This window comes from Cephus cinctus, unplaced genomic scaffold, assembly GCF_000341935.2.
Source record: "Cephus cinctus unplaced genomic scaffold, Ccin1 Ccin1_scaffold0407, whole genome shotgun sequence".
In the NCBI taxonomy this organism is placed as follows: Eukaryota; Metazoa; Arthropoda; class Insecta; order Hymenoptera; family Cephidae; genus Cephus; species Cephus cinctus.
The window spans coordinates 830,085-854,117 of NW_014333091.1; the positions used below are offsets into that span (position 1 = coordinate 830,085).

Sequence of the window (24,033 nt, forward strand, 5' to 3'; positions counted from 1 at the left end):
CAATTAAGTATAATTAAGCTTCGTTAATTAACATAAATCAAAAACGAAATATATACATTTTTATAATTTTTCAATAGCTTGTTGAACATTCGTTACAGGATTACACGAAGGTTATAATCGTAGTACAGCGTCCTCAACCTAACCTTACAATACCCTACTTGCCGTGACACGAAGATAACCTTAAAACGTCATAAATAGAAAAGAACTGTCACAATATTTTCGAATTAAGGTACACAATTAATATAAGAAAATGACAGATAATTTGAGCAATTCTTATGACATTAACGGACAACATTTTAATCCGGATATGTATCTCCAGAAAATGCTTAAGGTATAGATCCTTCTGTCAACTTCAAGAATGGGACATACGATATTGTCATTATTTTGTTCTAATATGAAAATTTAATTTTTATACAGGAATGTACCCTAAAACAGATTATGGATAATGAAAAAGAAATCATAGGTGATACGCAAACTTTGCTTTCTGATATGCAAACATTAGTATATGAAAATTATAATAAATTCATATCAGCTACAGATACAATTGGGAAGGTATTGTATAGAGAACAATCGATTTGATTCATTCAGTACTTCTGTAGATATTCCACAACAGTTACTAATATTTATAGATGAAAAGTGACTTCAAAAAGATGGAAGACAGCATGGATCTGCTAGCCACGAATATGGACAGTATAACTTCATTTTCAGAGCAAATATCTTCTACCTTACAAGGGACACGTCAACAAATCTCTAGATTGTCATCTGTACATGCTCTTTTAAAGCGTTTACAATTTCTTTTCAAACTGCCTGGCAAACTCAAAGATAGAATGAACGAAGGAAATTATAGTCAAGTTAGTTTCATCATCTTCTTTGCGTTGTGAAACTGACATATTAATAAGAAAATAACATTTATATTCTAGGCAGTTCAAGATTACATACATGCACAACGTGTCTTAAATCAGTATGGTAATATGCCTTCATTTCAAGGAATTCAAAAGGATTGTGAAGAGATCGTAGAAGAATTGAAATCACAGCTTAGAAAACAATTTCATAAAAGAGAAGCTTCTACAAAATCTCTTGCCGAAAGTGTTGATCTTTTACTTCAATTAAACGAGCCTGCGGACTCATTATGCGCCGATTTTCTCACCCACGCTGATAATAGATTGGCAGAACAGTTAGCCATATTAAAAGACATGTGTGAAAATGATATAATAGAATATGTGGACATGGGTAGTTCAGGATTTCTTAGTGATCTTTGCTTAATCGTCGCATCGTACAATGACATGTTTGTAAATAGAACACCTGCAGATGATACTGATTTTAGCGACGATTTCGACACTAAGGCTCTTACCCGCTTAAACGTTTTCATTATGGACAATATGAAAAAATATTTTGATCTAATAGGAAAAAGAGTCGAAGATGTGGCAGATACTGCAGTTCTAGTAAGAGCACTCGATAGATTTCATCGAAGACTCCAAGCCATGAATATGCTTTGTACCGAGACTGATTTCGCCAGGTAAACTAGATTTTAATAAAATTCATTGGCGTAAATTAATAAACTATAGTAAATTATTATAAGTAAACAAATTAACAATCTCTATCTAAACTATAGAACGGGAATTGATATAGTCATAAATGCTGGAAGGAAACAGTGTAGAAATCATCTCCACTCTCTGAAACAACATTTGAGCGAAACTTTGGCTAAAGTAAGACAGACTTTAGCAGCAAAAGTAACGCAGGATGGCGATGGCGGTTTAGCAGAACTCCAAGCAACACTAGTAATGCCAACAATCGAAAAAGTTAAAGGAGTCTTACAGGATTTACTGGTAAACTTTTCACGATAGTGCATGTTTCAAAACCTATCCAAAAAACTTCTAATCACATTCAATACTACCCTTATAGGTGTTCCTGCAACCAGACCTATCATTCAGTCTAAAGCCTCACTTCTTACAAAGTTTTTGTGTCGACGAAGTACGTGAGGGATTAGTTGTTGGTTATTTGCACCACTTAACAGCCACAGCAAGTGGTTTTTGTACTGGTTCTGACGTACCAAAATTTCCACCCACTTTGCTCCTGTTGCTAAGTAAAATGTGTATTGAGTTCAAAGACAGCAGCGTACGCTACCTCGTGCGTAATATTTTGGAATGCATATGAAGTATCATTAAAATTAATTGTAATATGTGTTTTTTATTATTCTTCAGCTGACAACAACTGATGATTTATTTAATATTGAGCAACATGCAACTTCTGAGAATTTTATAACGACAGAATCGGAAATATGCGAAAATTTTCAAACAACTGCCCAAAATTTACTCAATCATTATGTTCGTTTGCAAGGTCTTGCTGTGTCTCAAATGCTACGAAAGTCAGTAGAGACTCGAGATTGGCTGCATACTATTGAGCCAAGAACTGTAAGGGCTGTTATGAAACGAGTAGTTGAAGACGTAACAGCAATTGAATCTCAAGTCGCTGTGCTATATGACGACGCAGATGGTCAGATGGATAGAAGTAGTGACAGCAGTAGAAAAACACACAGGTATATATTACTAGCAATATTTATGCACAAAACGGATAAAACCGAAATAATTTATTTCATTTACTTCAAGCGTCAGCGTATCGAGACATCAGTATCGTTCTAATTGGTCGTCATATACACCTAGTCATTTGGATTCATCACTGGTAACAAATATCCATAAACTCTTTTCCGAAAGAATTGAATTCTTCTCCTCCGTGCAATTCAACAAGGCTTCCATTTTAACTGGAATCATCAAGATCAGTTTGAAGGTAACTAATATTTATTATACTATAATCTTCGTACCTCAATCAATAATGTACTACAAATTTGAAGCCATGACTACATAATCTTATACCTATACAAACAAAATAGTTTGTAGCAGACATAAAAATCGATAGGAATTTTGACCTATGTTTTTCACCAGGTGTTGCAAAAGCCTTAGAAAACTCACTGTGTTCGAAGTTTTTCAAAATTATTACCACGTATGTTTTAACGAATTTTTCGTAAAAAAATTATTTATATATATTTAATATCATACGGCATTCCAACGATGTAGTAAAAAAATGCTGTCTGAACTAAGTTTGAAAACCCATACCGTATAAGCGTACCATAAAAAACATGCGTAGACAAGGACAAACTTTTAGCACACTCAGTACCGTAATAGCTGCAGGTGCTGTACAACAGTCACAATGACAAAATAACGCGACCATTATCCACTTTGCATCTCCAAGATACATTATGCTCTCGCATCTACGCAGGAATCCCATGCAACGTGTGCCGCAATGCTACGCAATATGTTCTAAGCTTTAACGAGCCAAGGACCATTTGACATTTCCTGCCAAATGACAGTTTACATATATTCAATATACTTCCTTATATGTGCAGACTTTTTTGGAATGCGTAAGGCTACGCACCTTCAGTAAATATGGTCTGCAGCAGATCCAAGTCGACACGCATTATCTGCAACTTTATTTATGGCGATTTGTAACGGACGAGAAGTAAGTTCCAAGGAAATTTAATTCAATAAGTTCAACACTGACAAATCTCTCTTTGTAGTCTGGTACATTTCCTATTGGATGAGATCCTGGGTAGTGCCGTACACAGATGCCTGGAGCCCGTCCTAATGGAACCGAGTGTCGTCGATATTATATGTGAAAGAGGATAATTCCTCAAACTTTTATTCTCACATATAGGAAGTATGATAATGTATAATTTAAATATCTAATATATATATAATGAGTTGTAACTCTGAAAAAATCATTATATCTAATCGCAAGAATCTTTGAAACTGCCTTATCATCCTATTAGCACTTATATCCATTATAATTTTATTCTACATTATACTCATGAATACTATTTGACATTCATTTGTAAAGATATTCTTACTGTCAAACTTTATACTGTATCTTCTTCGGGGGTTGTAATGTTCTCAATTATGCAGAACTTAACTAGTGCACATTTAATAATCCTGCTGAAATGAAACTCGAGGGACGCAGTAAAAGAATGTTATGTTTCCTGCGAAATATACTTTTTTACCTCTTTTTTTATTCGTCTGGACGATACACCCACGCAGGTCAGGATACAGCCAGGGGTTGCACGCAGTGTCAAAGTACAACAATTTAGGTGTCATGGTGTCACATGCTTAACTCTGTCTCACTACTCGCTCCCTTTCTGTCTATACTGTCTAAAGTAAACCCATCAGCAGTACTACCGTCCAGAGGGGTCAAACGATTTTAATAAGCCTTAACTCCGCGCCACATGCCGGACTTTCGAAGTTGCGTGCACGTTCGTACCGATCCTCTATTAGGAATTACCTTTGCTTGATCAAGAGACAGAAAATTTTTAAAAAATGTTCCACTCTTTTGTTCCGTCGCACGAAACATGATAAAGTTGAACTATGTGTCGCAATATTATAATCAATCCAGAATAAGGCCCATTAAGGTTAAGATTCGTCGTATCCTTATTCGGGAGGCGCCCTTGTAATTAATTTGTAAAAGAAAGAACAAATTCAATTATTAATTGTTAAAGGCAACAATGTACATGTACGTAGTATGGAAGAGGTGCAAAGGATAAATAGGATGGGAGTTCATGGGGCCCCATCGTACCCCGTCAACGGTAGCTCGAGTTAATTCAAACTTCCTCTCGCTGGATGAGATTCATTCTCCGAGTATCCGGCGAAGGCCTACGCACCGCATTCTACCCAATTTAATAAACTCTTCTAAATTACTACTGGGGTCGTACCGTGCACCGACTATGATTCCTATAGAAAGCAAGTAAATACTGATAAAAATGAATCACCTTTATTCTGATAATACTGAAAATGATATAGAATTGGTATGATTAAATCTTATAGAACAATTTTTTATTTTGTTTATCGATATCGATTTACTTTAGTGTTCTACATTATTAGAATATCATTGGCAGACATTATCCGCACTGATGGAAATATTCAACAGCTAGGAAAACGATATCGTTAGTCAAGCATATGTGGCACACGTGATCCCAGAAAACACCTGTGCATGTGTAACTCTTGTGTACACTGAGAAGAGGGAATTTTCGATGGCATCCATTCCAGAAGTGTCTGCCACATGGATGATTACTACCAACGTAATTTTCTTTCTGCTACGAAAAAATTTATCACGGTTTTGAATTTCTCCGTTGCGAATGATACCAGAATTCTTGGTTTGTTCTTCACTGCTGACTTTTTGGATTGAACGTTTATTCATTTGGTATCAGGTAAGTGTATGTATTTGCCTACACGTATTTTTTACATATTCTAACAGAATGTTATGCCAGATGTTATGCAAGAATATTTCTGAGGTACTCAAAATGACGTAAAAGATTGTAATTCTATGATTCGAGAATATTTATTTCGTGTTTAATAAATAATAATCGATGCGTCTATTCTCTCTGAACGGATTATACACTGTTAGTAAAATCGAATAAAATCTTAGGAATTTGTAATAATTAGTAAAAATATAATTCAGATAATTACCAGTTACTTATTTTATATAAGACGTTATTGATTCCATTTGATTGAAGCAGTGCAATGAAATAAAAAAAAAAGTTTTGAATACCTAAGTCAAAGATAAATTGACAAACATTTCATTAAGTTAGTTTGAAATGTTAACATAGATAATAGATGTCAAGATAATTTTGTAATTTTTTCCCATACTTCAATTACGGAAATGTCAATTTTCAAAAACCATTAACCATCCTGTTATATTCCAGTCAAGTGCGCAATAAATTTAAATAGACGTATTTAAGATCCCATATACCGTAAGGATCGCGCATCCGAATATCATTAATCGTATTCTAGCAGTGTCAGGATCATTCAATTGCCTGAGAAAGTCAGGAAGCGACGAAGCGTAGGCAAGCATACACTAATAACGCGTGCGGCAAAACCGGAACGGTTGTCGTGAGTAATTTTAAATCAGCGTAGAGTGGACCCGCATGGGAAAACCTATGGGGCAACATAGGGTACCATTATTACAGAATGACCGAGACATTCGTAAACGGAAACCCAAGAGATGAGGAGACTAGATACGGGCATGGCTTATGTATTAGTCAGCTCGCTGTCCCTTAGTCTGACAAACTCGGTTCTCAAACAGCCACCACCATTGTTTGCCAATTTGCTGACAGACCTATTCATAATCTTTGACCATTGTTTGCTCTTTAGATTTGACAATTTTCAACAAGTACGGTTGTTTGTTACAAGATGAATGGGGAATGTTACGGAAAAATATTTCAGTTAGGCTGTTATTGTTTGCACCAAAAATATGTATGACGTCGCCATGAATTAATGCGTGTCAAGATTGTTTGTCTGTTACAATTGTTACTGTATGGCATAATTTGTTTAAATTTTCAGAAAATGTCATCGTCCCACTTCTTAATCTGGGAAAATAGTAGAGATGTTTCGGTTTGTGACCGCAATAATGGGCAGGGCAAAATCATGCTCATTGCTGCGTTCGCATGTTGAACCATCTTGTCAACTTATCAATGTGAAGAAGAAATCAAAGTTCTCAAGTAACTGGATTACAGTGACATTGGATATGGTCAGCGATTTGAAAGTCTCATTCCCTTGTGGTTCAATGTTCATTTGTAGAGGGAAAAGGGTAATGTGTCAAAGTTTATTTATGATACCCTAAACAAGCTCATGAGAATTCCAAAGACTAGAGTCTAGAACACAAATAATGACCAATTATCATTACTGGTCACATTTTGAACTTTAGCTCTGTCTTTGGGGGGTATATAAAATAGAAGAAATTTTGAAAATCGCATTAGTTACAATTTAACGATCCTAGAGAAACCGTCTAGAAACAAATCCGTCTTAAAATCTTAGAAAAATCACAAAACTGATCAACATGCTAAGTAGTAGTGCCGTAGGTGATGAATTTGATATTCACCTCGACACGATTACTTTACATGTGAGTTAGTCCAGTCGACGTTGTATCAGTCATAAAATAAAGCAAAAAAGCAGGTAATAAAGTCCTTAGAAAATTATTGAAAAAAAAAACACTCGAATTTGAAATATACGAAAGTACACAATTAGTCATTGAAAAATCAGTGGTCTTAAAATCAATGATGAATTTTTGTTTCTATCTAGGGGTTCATGGATACCTAAGGTGGCGTTCAACCCCGGTGAGTGTCTTTGCCGTGAAGGAAGGCAGTTTCGATTATTAAAAGACTCAATCAATGACAGTTCTAGCACGTAATTCAACTCAGGGATATAGAAGAGAGTGAATGGTTTGATAACAGGCAAGGCTTGGAGTTACTCATGCCGGGTGGTGACCATTCAGTATGGGCTTTACCGTCCGGCAGTGATTTCAATTGGTAAATTGATTTGGAACGGAGGCAAAAAAAAGGCGATAAAGAAAGAACACCAGGACGAGTGGACGGCAGAGCTGCCGTTAATAGGGAGTGAACGCCGGTTGAATGCTTAATGCACCGCGGTTCTAGGATTAAATTGACCAATCATTTCCCGCGCGGCAAAGAACGGCCAATTACAGTGCTCGCCGGACTATATTAAGCCAATCAAGGCTAGTTTATCACTCAGTTGAGGATCTGCCTTCGTGCCGTGTGCATCTTCCTACGTTTTTACGCGCTCTAACACGTTACCCTCGGGGAAGCCAGACACATTCACGAGCAAATTCGAAGATGGAAGGGACCAGGGGAGAGATGGTGGAAATCATTATGAACATTCATTCGTGTTATTCGTGACCTTATCCGGCCCTCAACGACAATCAGTGACTGTCCTCTTCATTATTCCTTTTTACCTTTTCATATCCTTTCGAAGTTTTAATATCCTGCGTGGATACATCGTGCTCTGTTAATTTATCATGATTCATTTACGGAATTATAAAAAACTACACACGACTCGTCTTATGGGTGTTTGAAATGTGCTTCGTTAGTTTTTTGAAAATTCGGATTTTTAACCTTGAAAATCGTGAAGCTACGAATATATTTTTCGAAAATAGTCAATTTTGATATTGTAGTTGATTGAAATACTTTGAGATCATTTTGAGTTTAAAGTGTTTCTTGATTATTTTCACTTTTGAATATGTTTGAGTTTGCTTAGGTGGTCATATATTATATCGCGGTTACATATTATATTGTTATTAACTCTCTATGCATCATAAATCTTTTACAATGAATTCCTTCTTATACCTGTATCGTCATACCCAGCAAACACATTTGTCACGTTTATGTAACTTTTGAATAGCTGATAATATAATACTATAGAATTCATGTGGTTGAGATGTAACTGTTGCAAGATGTGTTTACGGGATACTGTACGAGTATTATTCTTTCGAACGCATTGAAAACGAAGGTTCAAAGGTCGTGAGATTTCCCGCGATTGTTAATACCAGAATTCTGTGGTGGTTTCTAATACATTTTCCATTAGAGTGTGCACGACAGGAAATAAAAATAATTCCAAATTTTTGAGAATAAATATTCATTCCTTACTATCCGTCTTTCCCACTTCCTATTCTCTGCGAGATATTACGAATTGTGCGTGAATTTGTGAGTGTGGTGCCACGAATGGTAAGAATACTTCGTAATTCCAAAAAAGCCGGATAAACAACGCGCGGACACGTCATAAAGAAGTAACACAGTGTGTCGAGTGCCCTTTTGCTATTTTTTCCACAAACGGCCTAATGGCGTACGGTTTAAGAATTTTCAATGTAGTGTCACATTTATCTTAAGATAAGTTGTCATTTGCCTTACTAGAATATACGTCATAAATAAATGAGTATAACTCACACGTATCTCAACATTTCTCAAGGCGTCTGCAGTAGACATTGTCAGACGTTAAGTACCCGCAGCGCCTCGTCGGATTCCCTCACAATTAATTCAAATCTACAGCTGTAACAGACACAATTAGAATTTCTACATTTCTTTCTTCCTCTCTATGTCTTCTCTGAAATTCTAGACAAGATCCGCTATTACGCGAATTGTAAGAAACAAAATACATCGTATAATTCTACGTATCCTTCTTCCTATTTAAGGGTATACAAATCCTGTACATATATTTAATAATAAAAAGGCTCGGAGCAGTCTGCAGTGAAGTCATACTCAGAAGTGTGTATCACATAATGTTTTGCTGGCGAAGCTACGTTCGTATCAACAAAGCACAACTTTATCAGCATGTTAATTAGATCAGGATGTATAACACGTGCAGACGATTTGTCTTTCGGCTTCTCGAATCTCCTTGTATCCTCCATCCTTCTATGTGGAGTAATAGAGACACGGGAAAAAAGATTAAATCAATATTAATAATTCATATAAAATTTTTCAAGTTAGTGAAATCAGTCGAAGGGAGTTTAAGGTTAATGCTGTTTGTGCACCCGGGACGAAATCGAGGGTTCATAATTAGATTGCGACAATTTGTTATTCTGAAAATAGTTGCTTTCTATCTGGTGGTGGTTTATCGCTGTGACTTCTTAACCTCTCTCCTCAACGATATCGCAGAGAAAAAAAGCAAGAAGCTCAAACTGTTGTAACTCTCATATGCTGAAGTCTCTCGGTAAAGAAAGACACATTTGTATTTATTTATGAAATTATAAATGATGATTAACCATTATATGAGAAAAAGAAAATTATTTTTATCATCTATGCATTATATTTTTTACTCTGGTTTATATATTAGAAATCACAATTTCGTAACAAGAAATTCATACGACGTGGATATTCCATATTTTTTTTTTAGTAATGCTGTAGCACTGCGCTTAAGAAATTATAAAAAATACAAAATTTCCCCTTTGCTAATATGTTTAGTCATGACTTTCTTGGAGACTTCTTCATACAATAAATAAAGTAGAAATTACGTAATTTTGAATTAATATAAAAAAGTTTTCTATTTGTTTGAAAGTTCGAGATCCACAATTACCAAGTGTCATAGATAGATTGACCTTCATTTTCCATACTTTCTGCTGACGTCCAATCTCTAAAGTTCGTCTCACACAGGAAGTACAAATACATATAGAAAAACATAAGAAATACAATCAGTGGAAGAAAAATATCACAGAAGAAAGTGTATTACGAAAATTGCCGCGATCATGTATGGAGAAGAAATAATACGACATTCCATGCGTTTTGGAACCTCCAAAAAGTTTCAAGTTCTCACTATTTCTTTTTCGAGGTCACGATCTCCGACTGAATAATCGTTATCGATTTTATTTTTTTTCCCTTATCAATGTCGTAAAACTATCATTTGGATGCTGATACAATTCATAAAGCTAGAAATATTTGACATGTATTAAAAAAAGAGACCTTTTCCCCCGATTTCCTTATCTACGGTCTCTAACCGAAAATTCAAACCCATCGATACAAAAAGTTTCAGTGTAAAATTGTGCCTCGATGCCGATAGCCTTTTTTTAAACGTTTTCCGTATCTCTCAGAACGGCCACGTACGGCGACCGGCAATCGCTGAATATGAAGGATACGAACGAGACATTTTAAAATTAAAGATGGAAGCGGCTTTTACGAGTGCACGAGCCATAAGGGAGTCGCATTAGTGGGAATTAGCGTTAATTGGAGTTCTCTCTCGCACGGTCACTAACGCCGACGGAATAAACGAATAGCATGCAACGTGCATGCAATGCATTATACATAGATGCAGCTGAATCCGCAAGACCCCGCCCCATACCCATAATCCTCTTAGGCTTGCTGTTTTGCCTTTGAACATTTTATTACGATACACGCCGGTACTAATTATGAATTTATGAGCCGTATTTGTATCGTGAAGAAACATACCGACTGGGATGCACGTGAGAATATTAATATTTGATTTCGTAGAAGCTATAAGATATACAGAGAAATATTGTATTTTTATAACATCGCGCTTCCTGTGCATACTCAGATTACTCATCTATCGAAATTTCCAGGATGTCTACTATAGCGCGAATATATATAAGGAATGCCTAGAATTATTTAGGTATAACGTTATGAAGTATGAATACGTTGCTTGATGAAACAGAAGACGTTAAACAGAGTCCACAGTATAGGAATCAAAGATCGGACTGTGACGTTTCATTTTTCCCTCAATACACTATTGAAGTTTCTGTATCACTGCTTGGAAGAGGAATTCACCAAGAGGGATAAACATTCAGATTTAATTTCTTCTCTTCCAAAGACCTTTGCGACGCTTGCACTTTTATAAGAGGGCCCCCGTAGGGACAGATGGACCATATCCAAGACGTCACATAAGACAGAGGGTCTCATTCAAGATGCATTCCTACTTGAAACACGTTACGTTGGTTTAATAGCAATTTGAGTTAGTTACTAATTTGTAATCGCATAATTTCTTTGAAGCATTCTGATATGTAGAAATGAAAATTCATTGTCTCATTTACAGTCATACAATTTTTAGTAACCTATCTGAACTATATAATAGGGATTTTGTATAGATTTAATGTTGTCCTTATTCCATCTAAATGCTAATTTAAAATGGAAACTCCAAGCTTAGAGCAGCAACAGGTTGCACGGCCAGACTAATATTCGGCAGAAGTCTGGCGCTCTAACGTTATAACAGAATCAGCAGTAGGCGGCTTTAATGACTTCCCAAGGCCGGTTCAATGAGGGCCACTGTCTGTCATCAGATCCTTACAGCATAGTGCAGCACACTGCCCCTGGTATGTCTGACGACGAGTGTAATAATCTTATGGCTGCGCATTGATATCAAAGCATGATCTTCAATGGTTTTTCTACGAGTGGCATGAAACACGTTTTGTCTGTAATTTCTCTTCAGTGTACAATATTTCGGATGTAAGATGCGATGCATATAAAAGAAAGAGAAAAAAACGAACGCTCGGCGTAAGACAGTTTTTTCATAATTCAGACGATTTAAAATAGTTTTAAGCCTTCGTTACTTTACACTTGAAAAATAATCGTGGCACGTACTTACCGCATTTTCCTGTCAATTATCCAATATCACCTCGAGTTGGCGACGCGTGGGCACATGCTGGTTTTATTAGGATTTCCTTCGTTTCGTCGATTAATTACTAATTCCCGGGAGCCATTACCTCAGCATGGTCTCACGCTATGGTATGCCTTGTAGAATATCAATTTAATAATTATTACAGTCTATTATACAGGGTGAATGTAAGACCGTTTAACTTAACGAGATGTCATTTATTTTTCAGATCGCTTATCAACGATTAATTTCTCTTTTTTTTATGGTTTCTACGCGGAATCAAGAAACGGCTGAATGATGGCCGATTATAGTGGTTTACTGAAATCCTGTCCTGTTCCTAAGTACTAGTGCCGCAGGAGTGACTAGGCTGGGCTAGGAATTACCGTGTCTCCTGCTGCTCAAGTGCTTATCAATGGGTCGGGACGCACATCGTCTAAATTATTTGTACAACGATTAATAAAGAGGAACAGCATATTGCTTTTATTTAATACCTTGCGAAACAGCTGTAATATATTTTATTTTAGACATGTTGTATTAACTGTACTTTTATGTTTTCTGATAAATAAATATTTCATAAAATTACTAAAGGTTTAATTTAATTACAAAATATACATAACTGATTGCTCAAACGATGATTTATTCGGTGTGTTAATGATGACGTAAGAGACGTTGTTGACGTCACGAAAAAAAAAAAAAAAAAAAAAAAAAAAAAAAAAAAAAAAAAAAAAAAAAAAAAAAAAAAAAAAAAAAAAAAAATGAGTATTGGAGGAGCTGGGATTTGAACCCAGGACTTTCAGCATGCGAAGCAGACACTCTACCACTGAGTTACACCCCCGGATGAAGATGAGGAAGAAGATTCAGCACTTGAGGTGTGCTCTGGGATAAATAAAATAATAAAACACATATATTATTACATAAGCATCCAATCATTAAACAAAATCGTTCACTTACGTTCGGAGAGGATCTGCGTAGAATGATAATTCGGATGAAACCGATTTAAGAAATCGAATGAATTACTTGTGTAAAATTTTATTTAGCTCTTGAAAAATTTATTGTGCCATCTTGGTCGATTCGCAAAATACGTAAATAAAAAATATAATGGTTACTTCGCACTGCTATAAAATTTATGGTCCAGATCACCTTCTAGTGCTAAATTATAAATTCACTTTTCTCACGCTTTTTGTACTCTAAAAGCATCAGGCACGCTATCACTTGAGTGCATATATGATTTTTAGACCTCTGTATATTTTTAGTTTATTATAAGAAGCTATAGAAATAATAACAAACATGGTAATTTGTATCTATTTATACTATATTTCGGGTATTACCCCTTTCAAAGTTTATCTCCGTACGTGCACAGGGCCTCGCGGCTTTACACTCTAATCATACAAATTATTTCACATCGAGAATGTTTCATTAGATAAAATTAATTCAATGTAAAGAAAACAAAAAGTCATAGTAAGCTATTCAAAGAACTATTACGAAAGTACCGTTTTCCAAGACTCCTGCAATAGCTTCTTGATAAGATGAAAATATATTCTGAATGCCAAAGTTCCATATTAACTGATCCTATAAAATCCTAAGCAATGAAATTATAAAAAAGAGATTGCTATTGAAGATATAAGAAAAGCTGTATTGTTGTATCAGCAAAACTAAAATTAAACGTGACATATTTCATGGATTATAAAATGGCATTCAAAATCGAGGTGCGACATATCGACACGATTATCACAAGTACAAAGGTATCAATGGTAAAAAAAAAAAGGAACGGCACGGAGTTCATCTATTGCGCATCACCACGTTCTACTTAACAATCTATAGTTAATCGTCCATTTCCACGAGGACCTACGTGTTATTTGTGACTTAACAATACTGCCTTTGTGTCGGGTGATGACTGCGCGTATGAAAACTATATATTTTATCGCGTTATAGTAACCGCACCTGAATTGGTATCGCAGAAATACGAATTTCTATCGGATACTATGGTTAAAACGGTAAAACTCTATGTAATGAACCGGTACGACAATACATACGGTTTGCTGGCCGATAATCGACTCTCACAATTCCACATCGTCCGATTGCCCTCAACATGCATTTAAAGTTAAGTCGCAACGATGAGACGATCGTGCGACTATACGTTGATTTAAAGTTGCGTTAACCGATGGATGTAGGTGTCATCAAAATAATGAGGATAATTTTCACTCGTCTGATACCAATAGTGAATCGTCTATAGCGAATATAGATGAAGTACTGGCCTCGTGTACAAGAGAACAAAATATTTTGTAGGCCTGATATTCCCCGCACGGTAGGTGAGGACTAGACGTAAATGCCACAGGGTGATCCTGAGTACATTGTTTAACTGTTAGAAATTGGGGTATTTTTATCGCCCATTTCGAACGGATACTTTTATCGCTTGTAAAATGGACAGACTATATATACCATGCATGTTGACAGCAAGCCAACCCGTGTAACAAATTTGTTTACTTTACTTACTCTTTTATGATCTATTTCCGTTATAATGATAATAATATGTAATAGTAATAGTAATATTGTAGTAGCAGTAATAATAATAATAATAGTATTAATAGTAATAGTAATATAGTCATAGTAATAATAACTATGGCCTCTTATATGATATTGTTTAATGATATCTTCATGTACATCATTCACATTAGTTCACAACTGACTGACTGATATAGTCTGTAATAGTCATATCCTCGAATGGATCCAATTTTCGGTCTGGTTCCCAAATGTTAGCCCCAATAAAGTTCCGTCGCCACACAAGACAACATTGCCACAAACAGCTTTTAAGGCCGCAGTCCACATTTACACTACACTCTTTGTGGCTAATACAAATTTCGATCCGAAATGAAACATCAATCAAACTGGCACATTCAAACGAATGGAAGCATACTACGTGTCTAAAAGAAACACCAAAGGACTTAATACCGTATATCTACACGTTAACTGCTTCGCGACTTCCTATTTTTAAACCCACGCTTTCACCTTTCATATATATTCGTTTTTATTGACAGTATAAAAGAATAGGAAAAGAGGTAGGAAAACAAAAATATTATTCTCCATGAGATGTAAAATCGATGTAAAGATCGATTGAACTTATAAAAGAAATCATGGCATTGATTTAATGTCTCTGTTTATTAAACTTATGTAAATAATTAGAAGAATGGAAAACAAAAGTGATGCTCTATATGATCAAGTTTAAGGTGTTAAACTCTCGAGGAATGAAATTGCAATTACTGGCAATAGGAAGCCAATCAGCAGTGTTTATGTAAAATCTCAGTACTGAATTATACTCAATTAAAACTAGAATCGTAATTCCACCATAATTTATAGATACACTTGCACTCGCACATTCAAGCATTTGGCAGACAAGAGCCCAGGGGAACCTAACCCGAAGGGAGCGGAGTCACTACGAAGTCATCATATCACTGACTGAATTCGTTGACATACTGGGTCCTTTTAGGGAATCGTTTATATCTCTCCTGAACATCGACAGATTTTGTGTAAACCTGAAATATAATGACAAAAACAAGAAAACATTATGCGATATCGAATATTCACGTTTGGTGAAATCAAGCAGTATCATTTTGTATGACTAACGTTAAAAAAAAAGGAAGCAACGATAAAGAGTACCGTATATAAAAAAAAAACTTACTTATCTCTGTTTTTTGTGAGTAAATTTCTTTCAATACCATCCATAAGGTTCTCGAACCACTGTGCCATTGTCGCCTGTTTATCAACCGGTTGACTCCTAATTATGTTCTCTCTTAACTGATTGAAATACTGCAACACAAAATACATCACAATTCAGTTTTAAACAGTGAAAATGTTATGCATGAAATACTAGAGCAATAATGTTACCTCTTCGTTCAAAAGTATTAGACCCAAGAGAGGCCTGGACATGCTCCATTGATTCCTACAATCCTCGAACATTATTACATTTAAAACGGTACTCAGTATTTGTTGTAAGATTTCAGGATGTTGCTTCAGGACTTGTAAAAATAGCTCCCCTCCTCCTGGAACTACTGCATTCTTTTTGCCTGGATATACACCAGCTGAAAATCAAATTCCGTAAAGCACTATACTTCTGAGCTTGTCTAAACAATTTTGTTGTGTCCCAAAAGGAATTGAGTTTAAATTGTACCTAACTAATTAATTCTCACCTTTTTGATAGAGTTGTTTGAATAGATACGTCACAATGTGATCTAACGTAGCGCAACAGCCAGTGCAAACCATAGTGTCTGAAACATAATGAAAAGTCTTTCCTATCAGAGACCGTAAGGGCACGTGAGCGACACTACAAGAGCGCAAGATAATACGATAGCACAAAAAGAAAAGTGAATGCAAATGAATACTTTAAAGTAACATTGCAAAGCAAACAAAGCACCTACCTTAAGACTGGCTCAATTACACATATATAGTGCGGAGTCGCTTAAGTTGTTGCCAAGATTTTATGAAATAAAGGTAGACAGAAAAAATATTTGAGAGCAAAATGTTAAACTCTATCTATCATGTCAAAACGACTCTTCCCGTGCATTAAATAATCCCCACAGCGTGTGGTTGAACAAAAAAATGATAGTGGATAAAATCGTCAATGACCTTTTCGACTTCACAAATGCAACACATGCTCAATAATTAAAGAGATTAATTGCATGAGAAAATAATAACTCTTCATTACGTTTCTTAGAGCGATTAATCTGCAAACAATTGTCATACAAAACACCAGCGGGGGAGATTGTCATTCTTTTCTCTGGGCTAATAATACCTGATCGATTTAATTTAATCAATAGTTGTATTCTTCCTTCAAAACTTTCTTTAGAGATGTACGAGCAAAACAATAAGGTTGATTAGATATAATTGGATAAACAAGTAAATGAAGATGTGAAGATAAAACACACATAGTCGTGCCACGCCCATTGATTAATTAATGTACGAAAAACTTACTCAAAGTTAGTTAAATACGACGGATTAATGATTTAGTAATATGTCAGCTGTGCGGCTGACTGCATTATGCTAGACCCATTATTTTGTTGAATTTCAGTCAAATTTCCAAAATCGCTAATTGTAGGTACTATTTTAAAATATAAAGGAATTTGTAAAACGCATAATACAAAACATTCTTAAGCATTAAATGTTATCATTCTATAAGTGAAATTTTGACAATGCAACAAGGGTCTAGATTCTACGCACTCCAATCCTCTTTAGTGCCTATGTCATAGAAAGGGGTGTTCTTAATCAATCTCTTTATGTGCATAAAGTTATCGTTGCAATAGAAATTATCGGACATACTTCATAATTCTGCTTTCCGTAAAGTCATTGCATACTATCGCAGTGACTAATACCCAAAGGCAGATTTACATTCCAAGCGACAATGCAAAAAGCACATGGCATAAGTTTGAAATGAAGGAATTTTCCAATACTTATTGACTATTACTTTAGGCTAAAAGCACGGGTAATAAATATTGATTAACCAATTATCGCGTATTTCCCGTAACTTTAAAGGAACTTACAAAAATTATCCGACACTGACATAGGAAAAATATTTGACTGCAAAATTGAGTTTTGACTGATTATAAAACAATTTCATATAACGATACATACGTATAATAAGAATCGCTGTAATACTTCAGAAAAATTCAAAAACAATCAGTTAGATCAAATTCCAATAGTGATTCAGTAATTTTATGAAAAATCAATTATAAGAAATCAATAGTATTTTAACTAGCCAACTATTTCCGATGCGGATAAAGGGAACGGATATTGGTCTTCAATGTAATAATAAAACAGTACTAGAGGGCACGGTATAGAGGATATAGAGGGTAGCGATAAGATAGAATCAGCCGCACAGACCTGTGTAGGAGTCTTTTAGCGCACCTAGTGCCGTAAGGCCTTCGCTGATACTTGACAGGATGTAGAGAAAGACCCTGGGTTCCAACGTCGAGAGAAAGGCCATGTGATCCTGGGCTAGACACTCCAGTAACACGTAGTATGTAGAGGACAATTTTGGATAATCCTAACAAAAAAAAAAAACCAATATAATCATCCTAAAGCTGTCAGTCAAAACTGACGCGATTGTTATAAGCAGCACCTATAATGGAATCTAAAGGAATCCCTAAGTCGTCCTATATCCCTGGGAATAATCAAACTATCATTTATCAAGGATGCAGGAAACTTGTACAGCACTTACCAATAAGTCACTTTGTGGTATACTAAGGAGCAATTTCACAAATGTATTTAGAGCATTGTCCAATGCCTCATCCCCGTATAACCTAAATACTCCAAAGTTTACATAGCTCCCACATAATGCTGCCTTCAACATACTGAAGCATATGCTTATCCCCTTGAGCTTCAATGGATAAACCTGGTCCTTGGGTACTTCGACGTTCAGTATATGATTACCATAGCTACATATAACTTTACTGGCTTCGCGAAAGAGTAGAATCCCATTTGGCGAGGATACATCGAATTGTAAACGTTGGCTTCTATTTTGTACTAACTCCGCAAATAATTTTAGGACGGGCGTAGTCACTTGCGGTTCGTGATGCCACAGTTCCACGGCGTGTAATAAAATAGGTGTGTAATTAGGATATCTGTGATCAATTGAGGAAAATGGTACTAAGAGATAAGAGATGGTTATCATTAAATCGAATCATATGCGAAAGGATACATCCAGTCAAACAGCATCATGTAAGAATTTTTTGTGTTAAAGGCGTAAGCCAGTCCTCTGAGATCTCGAGCAAGACCGATCAGGGCTTTTTTGGCTTCTTCTGCTGCGAATAGGGGAGTGTCCGCAGCACCCATTAACTGACCAAGGCTTTCCAAAGCAGCTATAATTAATGCAAAGTCACGTTCATATATTGTAGTACGTACGAGTAAGTTAAGTCTAGCGATAAAACATTTTGTAAATCAGTATCTGAAACTGCAGAGCCGTAGCGGGCCTATACTTTTACTACCATAAGGTCCTTTATCTTCCTCATTTCATCTGTCTTATCATGCTCGACCGAAATCAAATAAACATAACACTTACGGTTTGTTAACCCGACTCACATTCATTCATTCATTCGCAACATTCTGTGGCTTTTTACTGCACTTGAGTTTCAAGGTACGTCATACATGGATTGATCGTTATACCTGTGAGGGGCAACATAAATGTATGAAACCTCTCTTCGTCTTCCCCTAAATCGACCATTAACAATCTGCCAAGCGATGTGTAAAACATTGATCTGCAGCGCATTTCCGTAACAGCAACGCTGTTTCCCAGAAAAGGAAAGTGTTCGCTCTGTAATGTAAAGTGTACGCAACGTTAAGCATCTTTCAAATAATTTCTGCATGCACTAATTAATACTTCATACTTACTGTGTGGTTGTTCAGCATGAACTGTACTTCCTCTAATTTCACAAGTTTGCGTACACAACTATAGCCCACTGAGAGATCATTCAAAAGCTGCAAAGTCTTCGATATAATTTGTTCGCTTCTTCCCCAGTACTTCAAGTTTGTTATTCTGCAAATTACAATGATATTTTTTTTCTTTCCAAGATTAAAATATATGATGCTTTTGTGACTTACATTTTCCTAATAAATACACTGAGTACCATGGCCTCATCACTAAGACCCAACACTTCTGACAGTCTTCTATACACTTTGGAATTTTTTTGAATCTGATCACCTACATATATCTTTCGAAATTGTTCGAAGAAACTTAACATAGCCAGTTCAAGTTTTTCACAGCCGCCCTGTGCTAATCTTGAATCAGTTAGGTTCATCAACTGAAGAACTCTGCAGACCAATTCACCATCCATCGCGTCATGTTCCTCGTTGCTGTTAAATGATACTCTACCACCGATGGCACTACCTGCGCATTGTAAAATTATGTTTCGTATCGAGTTAACGCTATTGCATTTTGGACTGTCCAAGTTCCCAAGTTTCTTACCAATTATGTATACAAGCCATGTTAGTTGTCCTTCCTGTATCGTTATGTCCATTTGCTGAGCAGGTGTTGCTGTCTGTGCCATTAATTCCTGATAAGTTCTAGCTGCCTGATCAAACAGCTGAACTAATAGGGTACAGGTTTTTTGGTATTCACATCTCCCAATCACAGATAACTGTTCTAACTGTTGTTGTATCATTCCCAAATCATCTAACGGATCCTCTAAACCTTCTCTAACTACTACTGCTACAGACTCTAATCTTGACGTGATGTATGCATTTGAAACTTCGGGCGTATAAGTTTCTAACAAATGTGGTTCAGTTGCTTTTACATAAGGTACCGATGCTACCATTCTCTGCCAAAGACTGAGAAGATAATGCACACTGTTTGGTGCAAATTGCCACATTTGTAAACTCTGTACGGTAAACTTTGCAATGAGCTGTATCGCTTCTGGGTAATTTTCAACCATTACCAATTCGCCAAGTTGATAGTTACTCTTTAAACGTGCTAACAATCTACAAAATTCGTGATAGTTCCCGGGATCGCTAAGGCCTTGAGGATTTTGTAAAATATGTTTAACTCCGTTTACTAAGTGTGTTAAAAATTTGGCTCTCTCGGTATTCGAAAATAAACTTCGTCTGACAGATGCTATTTGAACTAAACACGAAAGGGCTAAAGCAGACAGTGAGTTCGGAAGGCTGTGATAAAGGTCGAAAAAGAGTTTCAATGTCGCAAAGTCTAAAAATGCTGGTCTCCAACTCGTTGGTATCTGAACCGTACAGAGATCGTCAGAACTTTCATCAGTGGACGTTCCAATGAAATCAAAGGTAAGACAATTCTGTGCAAGCCTCAAAAGTTGTGTCATCAATCCATGCTATGATAAAAAAATCAAAATAATGAACTGTATTAGAAACTTATTAAACCTCGCTGGTAATATAATCAATTTTGTTGATAATTTAATAAAACTACTATACCTGTGCTTCATCATTAAAATTTAAACTTTTGCAGTTCTCCCGCGCTGTTCCAAGAAGGGAACACGATAACCTGAATATTTCAAAGAGTTGCGTGTCCCTAAAACTACTAGCAATTTTTCGATGTTTTGTAAGTGACCTATTTGCATCGACTTCGGATATTTGATTCATCTCGCATGTCAATTGTGAAAGGAGCTGTACAGCTATCATACAATGCTCTACTGAGCCCTGTGATTTTGAGAAAACCAATAAAAATATGAAAAATTATTATATATTTAACATAATGAGATAGAGAAATACTTCTAATAAGGATAGATATAACATTCAGACCTGAAGAAATTTTGTAATATCATTGACGACATTTCTAAAGACAAATTCTTCCTTGTCTGAATCGAACCAACCCAGTTTGGATATTCTCGCAAACAGTGTAACCAATGCCTGTATCACAAAGTTTGGCAACTTGGGTTGCGTTGCTAAGTAGTTAAGGACATAGTTTCCTGTATTAAATATAATAGATCAATTGTAATTAAAGATATAATATAAACAGAACAATATAAAATGCAATAGGTATACATTCAATCATTTTTTTCTAATGAAGAATAATTTGACTCACGTATATCAAGCCTCTGTTGTAGACTGAGCCCTTGTGCTGACCTAGACACCAATTTTGTAAGAGTAGTGCCAGCCAACAATTGGGCATAAGCAGAATCTCCACGGTCCAAAAGCAGCTGACACTTAGCAAGTGTATCTGGAGCATTTTGGAAACCAACCAAAGCCTTTTCAGCCTCTGCACGATGTGCTGAATCTTGTGATTCATATAACTGCTTGCACAACAACTCCAGCTGCCGTACTTCCTGTATGTGATCCATTCTTAATGATATTGTTCAAACTTGCAATTTGTTATTGTCAAATACATATGACATAAATTCATGTTTAGTCTAACTGGATCCCATTGACTTTCATTGTTTTCTCATGATTTATTTATTCTTTCTTCTGACATCAATTAGCAATCTTGAAACAGATGAAACTAGAAGCAGGTACTTAAGTTAAAACAACAGCAAGTCCTATAAAGTTCACTTATAGATCCATTATAATAATATTTATGTGTCCATAGTTCATTAAGTAAATAATAAAAAATTTGTCTTAAACGCAGTATAAACTTATATAAATTAAAAAGAACAGATATTGATACAATTTAACAAAACTAATCACAACACTTTATTATACTATATAATGTATATCACTTCTCCAATTAAGCCCATGAACACATTAAAAAGGAAAATTTTCTCTTGTAATTTTGTAACAACAAAGATCAATTTAGAGAAGAAAATATGACTGTACGAAAACCCTTAATGATCCATTATGAACAATCATAGCACAAAGAGATACTTATATCTCGGACACAAGGGATTTTTAGAAAATAATTTATCACATTTCGTAAGTCTTATTGCTTACATATATCACTTATAGGAAAACTAGCACAAGTCTCACACAGAAGATACAAGGAAACACAGTAATATTCTACACTAAGCACAGCAATAACGAGAACAAAGTTGCAGGTTACAGCCGATGTTTGATAAAGGCAATCTTTCCTGAATCGTTCTACGAGTTCCAAACAGCATCCAAGAAGATATATATCCCTTGCACGAAAAATCGACGCAATTTTCAGTGAAGTTTTAACGCGGCACAAGATAGGAATTCCTTCTTATATCGAGCGACGTAATAGAGCGAAGCGTGTTCCGTGCGATGATCGGATAAAAACACAATCACCGTAACAGCGAGGATCCCATTGGTTAGGTGCAATAATAAGACAGAATGAAATTAATTTAAAATAAGCAAACTTAAGACCGGAAAAGGATTCGTACTGATAAAAATAATAATACAGGATACAACTATCCGATTGTATCTTGCGCGATATATTATAAAAGATCGACACTAGCCACTGGTCATGAGATATTTTCTCAAATGATTATCCCGATTCTTTGGAAATACTCCGAAATATCAAAAGTATCAACGACACGCATTATATATCCTCACAGACATACAATAGTATATTTCTTCTTGACACGACGCCACAAAGCCGGCTAAAATTCGAAGAGGGACTTCTTTGAGTTCCAATGTTTTGGTTGACAGTGCGCGCTCGGACAATCACTCCTGCGTCCAGCAACGGTACCGCGAATTTAGTAACAATCGACCATCTTTTTTCGCGACAATTTGTTTCAGTCTGATCCGCGTCTCCCGCGTATTTCTCGCTAATTGATTCACGGCCAGCTGGGCGCGCTGTTCATTTCGCGACGCCTCAGCTCGTGCGTTATTTTCATCAGGAACTCACCTGTTCATCCGCCATTTTCGCAGCTTCGCATTTCTATACTGAAGGCTGGATCACATGCGACTCGACACGCCAATAGAGAACGGACTTGCTCGACTACGCTGCACATAGGGAGCCAACTATACGATTTTTTTGGTACCTCCAGCCTAGTAATGCAAATGTGCTTTAGGGCGACATCTGGGCCAGCTATGTGCTTTGATTTTACCACTGGATTTATTTATATTGCTTCCTTCAAACATTTTTAATTGCTGGAAGAAATCTGTACGCAAATCGATATGAAATTTATTTTTTTTCTAGGTATTACATGGACTTGCAACCTTCCTTCAAGGGATGACAAATCTATTGGATAACGATGGGAATTTTTTTAATTGAATAAATCTTTGCTGCGTTGCTAGGCACCAAACGTGCGCTTACGCTAATCCGTGGGATTATATGTACTTACATTGACTGAAAAACATCGCAGCAGCTAGGGCATCTAATCACTGGATGATAGTTGAACTTTTGTGTTCAGCATATTTTTAGAGTATATGGTAATAATGTTTTTAACAGATACTGTAACCAAAAGATATTATTATTATAATTAGAATGGGTCTAGGTTCTGGATGATATAAAGATTTTTGTGAAGGGCACGATGCGATTGATATTTCACTTCTCAAAATTCTACAAAATTCAGCTGGTTCTAAATAGGCAGCTATACGTAAATAGCCTTATGTATAATGGGATATCACAAGTTTCCATTCCTTTCCCATTTTCTTTTATCGCTGGTTAATTGTTCTACACGAAACCTGACAATGCTACTATCATTTTTTGCACAATTACGAAACACTCCTTCCATAATGACTTTCCCGTATTTTT

General features: G+C 35.9%; 2 protein-coding genes, 1 long non-coding RNA gene and 1 other non-coding gene across 10 annotated transcripts; 2 read left to right on the top strand and 2 right to left on the bottom strand.

The window, feature by feature from the left end:
- The first annotated feature begins 112 nt into the window (after positions 1-112).
- Positions 113-3,796, top strand: LOC107267527 (vacuolar protein sorting-associated protein 51 homolog). Its single transcript, XM_025084856.1, has 10 exons — positions 113-331; positions 418-552; positions 630-851; positions 921-1,516; positions 1,613-1,826; positions 1,903-2,127; positions 2,202-2,536; positions 2,607-2,784; positions 3,401-3,513; positions 3,572-3,796. The coding sequence occupies exons 1-10, from the start codon at positions 251-253 to the stop codon at positions 3,678-3,680; spliced, it is 2,208 nt and encodes a 735-aa protein (XP_024940624.1). The 5' UTR covers positions 113-250; the 3' UTR covers positions 3,681-3,796.
- Positions 3,797-5,110: 1,314 nt separating this feature from the next.
- LOC112494317 lies at positions 5,111-12,512 on the top strand. The gene is made up of 2 exons (XR_003059602.1): positions 5,111-5,251; positions 7,122-12,512. It is a non-coding gene; the product is annotated as an uncharacterized LOC112494317 (long non-coding RNA).
- A 181-nt stretch (positions 12,513-12,693) lies between these two features.
- On the bottom strand, positions 12,694-12,765 carry Trnaa-cgc. Its single transcript has one exon. It is a non-coding gene; the product is annotated as a tRNA-Ala (tRNA).
- A 456-nt stretch (positions 12,766-13,221) lies between these two features.
- On the bottom strand, positions 13,222-23,299 carry LOC107267544 (exportin-7). Of its 7 annotated transcripts, none has more exons than XM_015739402.2 (15): positions 23,182-23,299; positions 21,463-21,860; positions 21,180-21,346; positions 20,853-21,077; positions 19,882-20,752; positions 19,518-19,803; positions 19,308-19,452; positions 19,083-19,230; positions 18,619-18,778; positions 18,139-18,541; positions 17,802-17,964; positions 16,115-16,192; positions 15,813-16,006; positions 15,607-15,734; positions 13,222-15,460 (listed from the first exon to the last, which is right to left on the bottom strand). In XM_015739402.2, the coding sequence occupies exons 2-15, from the start codon at positions 21,716-21,718 to the stop codon at positions 15,361-15,363; spliced, it is 3,324 nt and encodes a 1,107-aa protein (XP_015594888.1). In that variant the 5' UTR covers positions 21,719-21,860; positions 23,182-23,299; the 3' UTR covers positions 13,222-15,360. The 7 variants fall into 7 exon arrangements, with proteins under 7 accessions (XP_015594888.1, XP_015594892.1, XP_015594887.1 ...); XM_015739406.2 differs by having other exon boundaries at positions 17,826-17,964; positions 21,463-21,876; positions 23,182-23,296; XM_015739401.2 differs by having other exon boundaries at positions 21,463-21,876; positions 23,182-23,296.
- Positions 23,300-24,033: the final 734 nt, after the last annotated feature.

Coding starts and splice junctions, on each gene's coding strand:
- LOC107267544 (XM_015739402.2), bottom strand. CDS start 21,718: ATGGATCACATACAGGAAGTACGGCAGCTGGAGTTGTTGTGCAAGCAG. Junction 21,078..21,179: donor ATATTACAAAATTTCTTCAG/GTCTGAATGTTA, acceptor TCAAAATCACAG/GGCTCAGTAGAGCATTGTAT. Junction 16,193..17,801: donor GCTAAAAGACTCCTACACAG/GTCTGTGCGGCT, acceptor ATTATGTTTCAG/ACACTATGGTTTGCACTGGC.
- LOC107267527 (XM_025084856.1), top strand. CDS start 251: ATGACAGATAATTTGAGCAATTCTTATGACATTAACGGACAACATTTT. Junction 852..920: donor ACGAAGGAAATTATAGTCAA/GTTAGTTTCATC, acceptor TTTATATTCTAG/GCAGTTCAAGATTACATACA. Junction 1,517..1,612: donor ACCGAGACTGATTTCGCCAG/GTAAACTAGATT, acceptor TCTAAACTATAG/AACGGGAATTGATATAGTCA.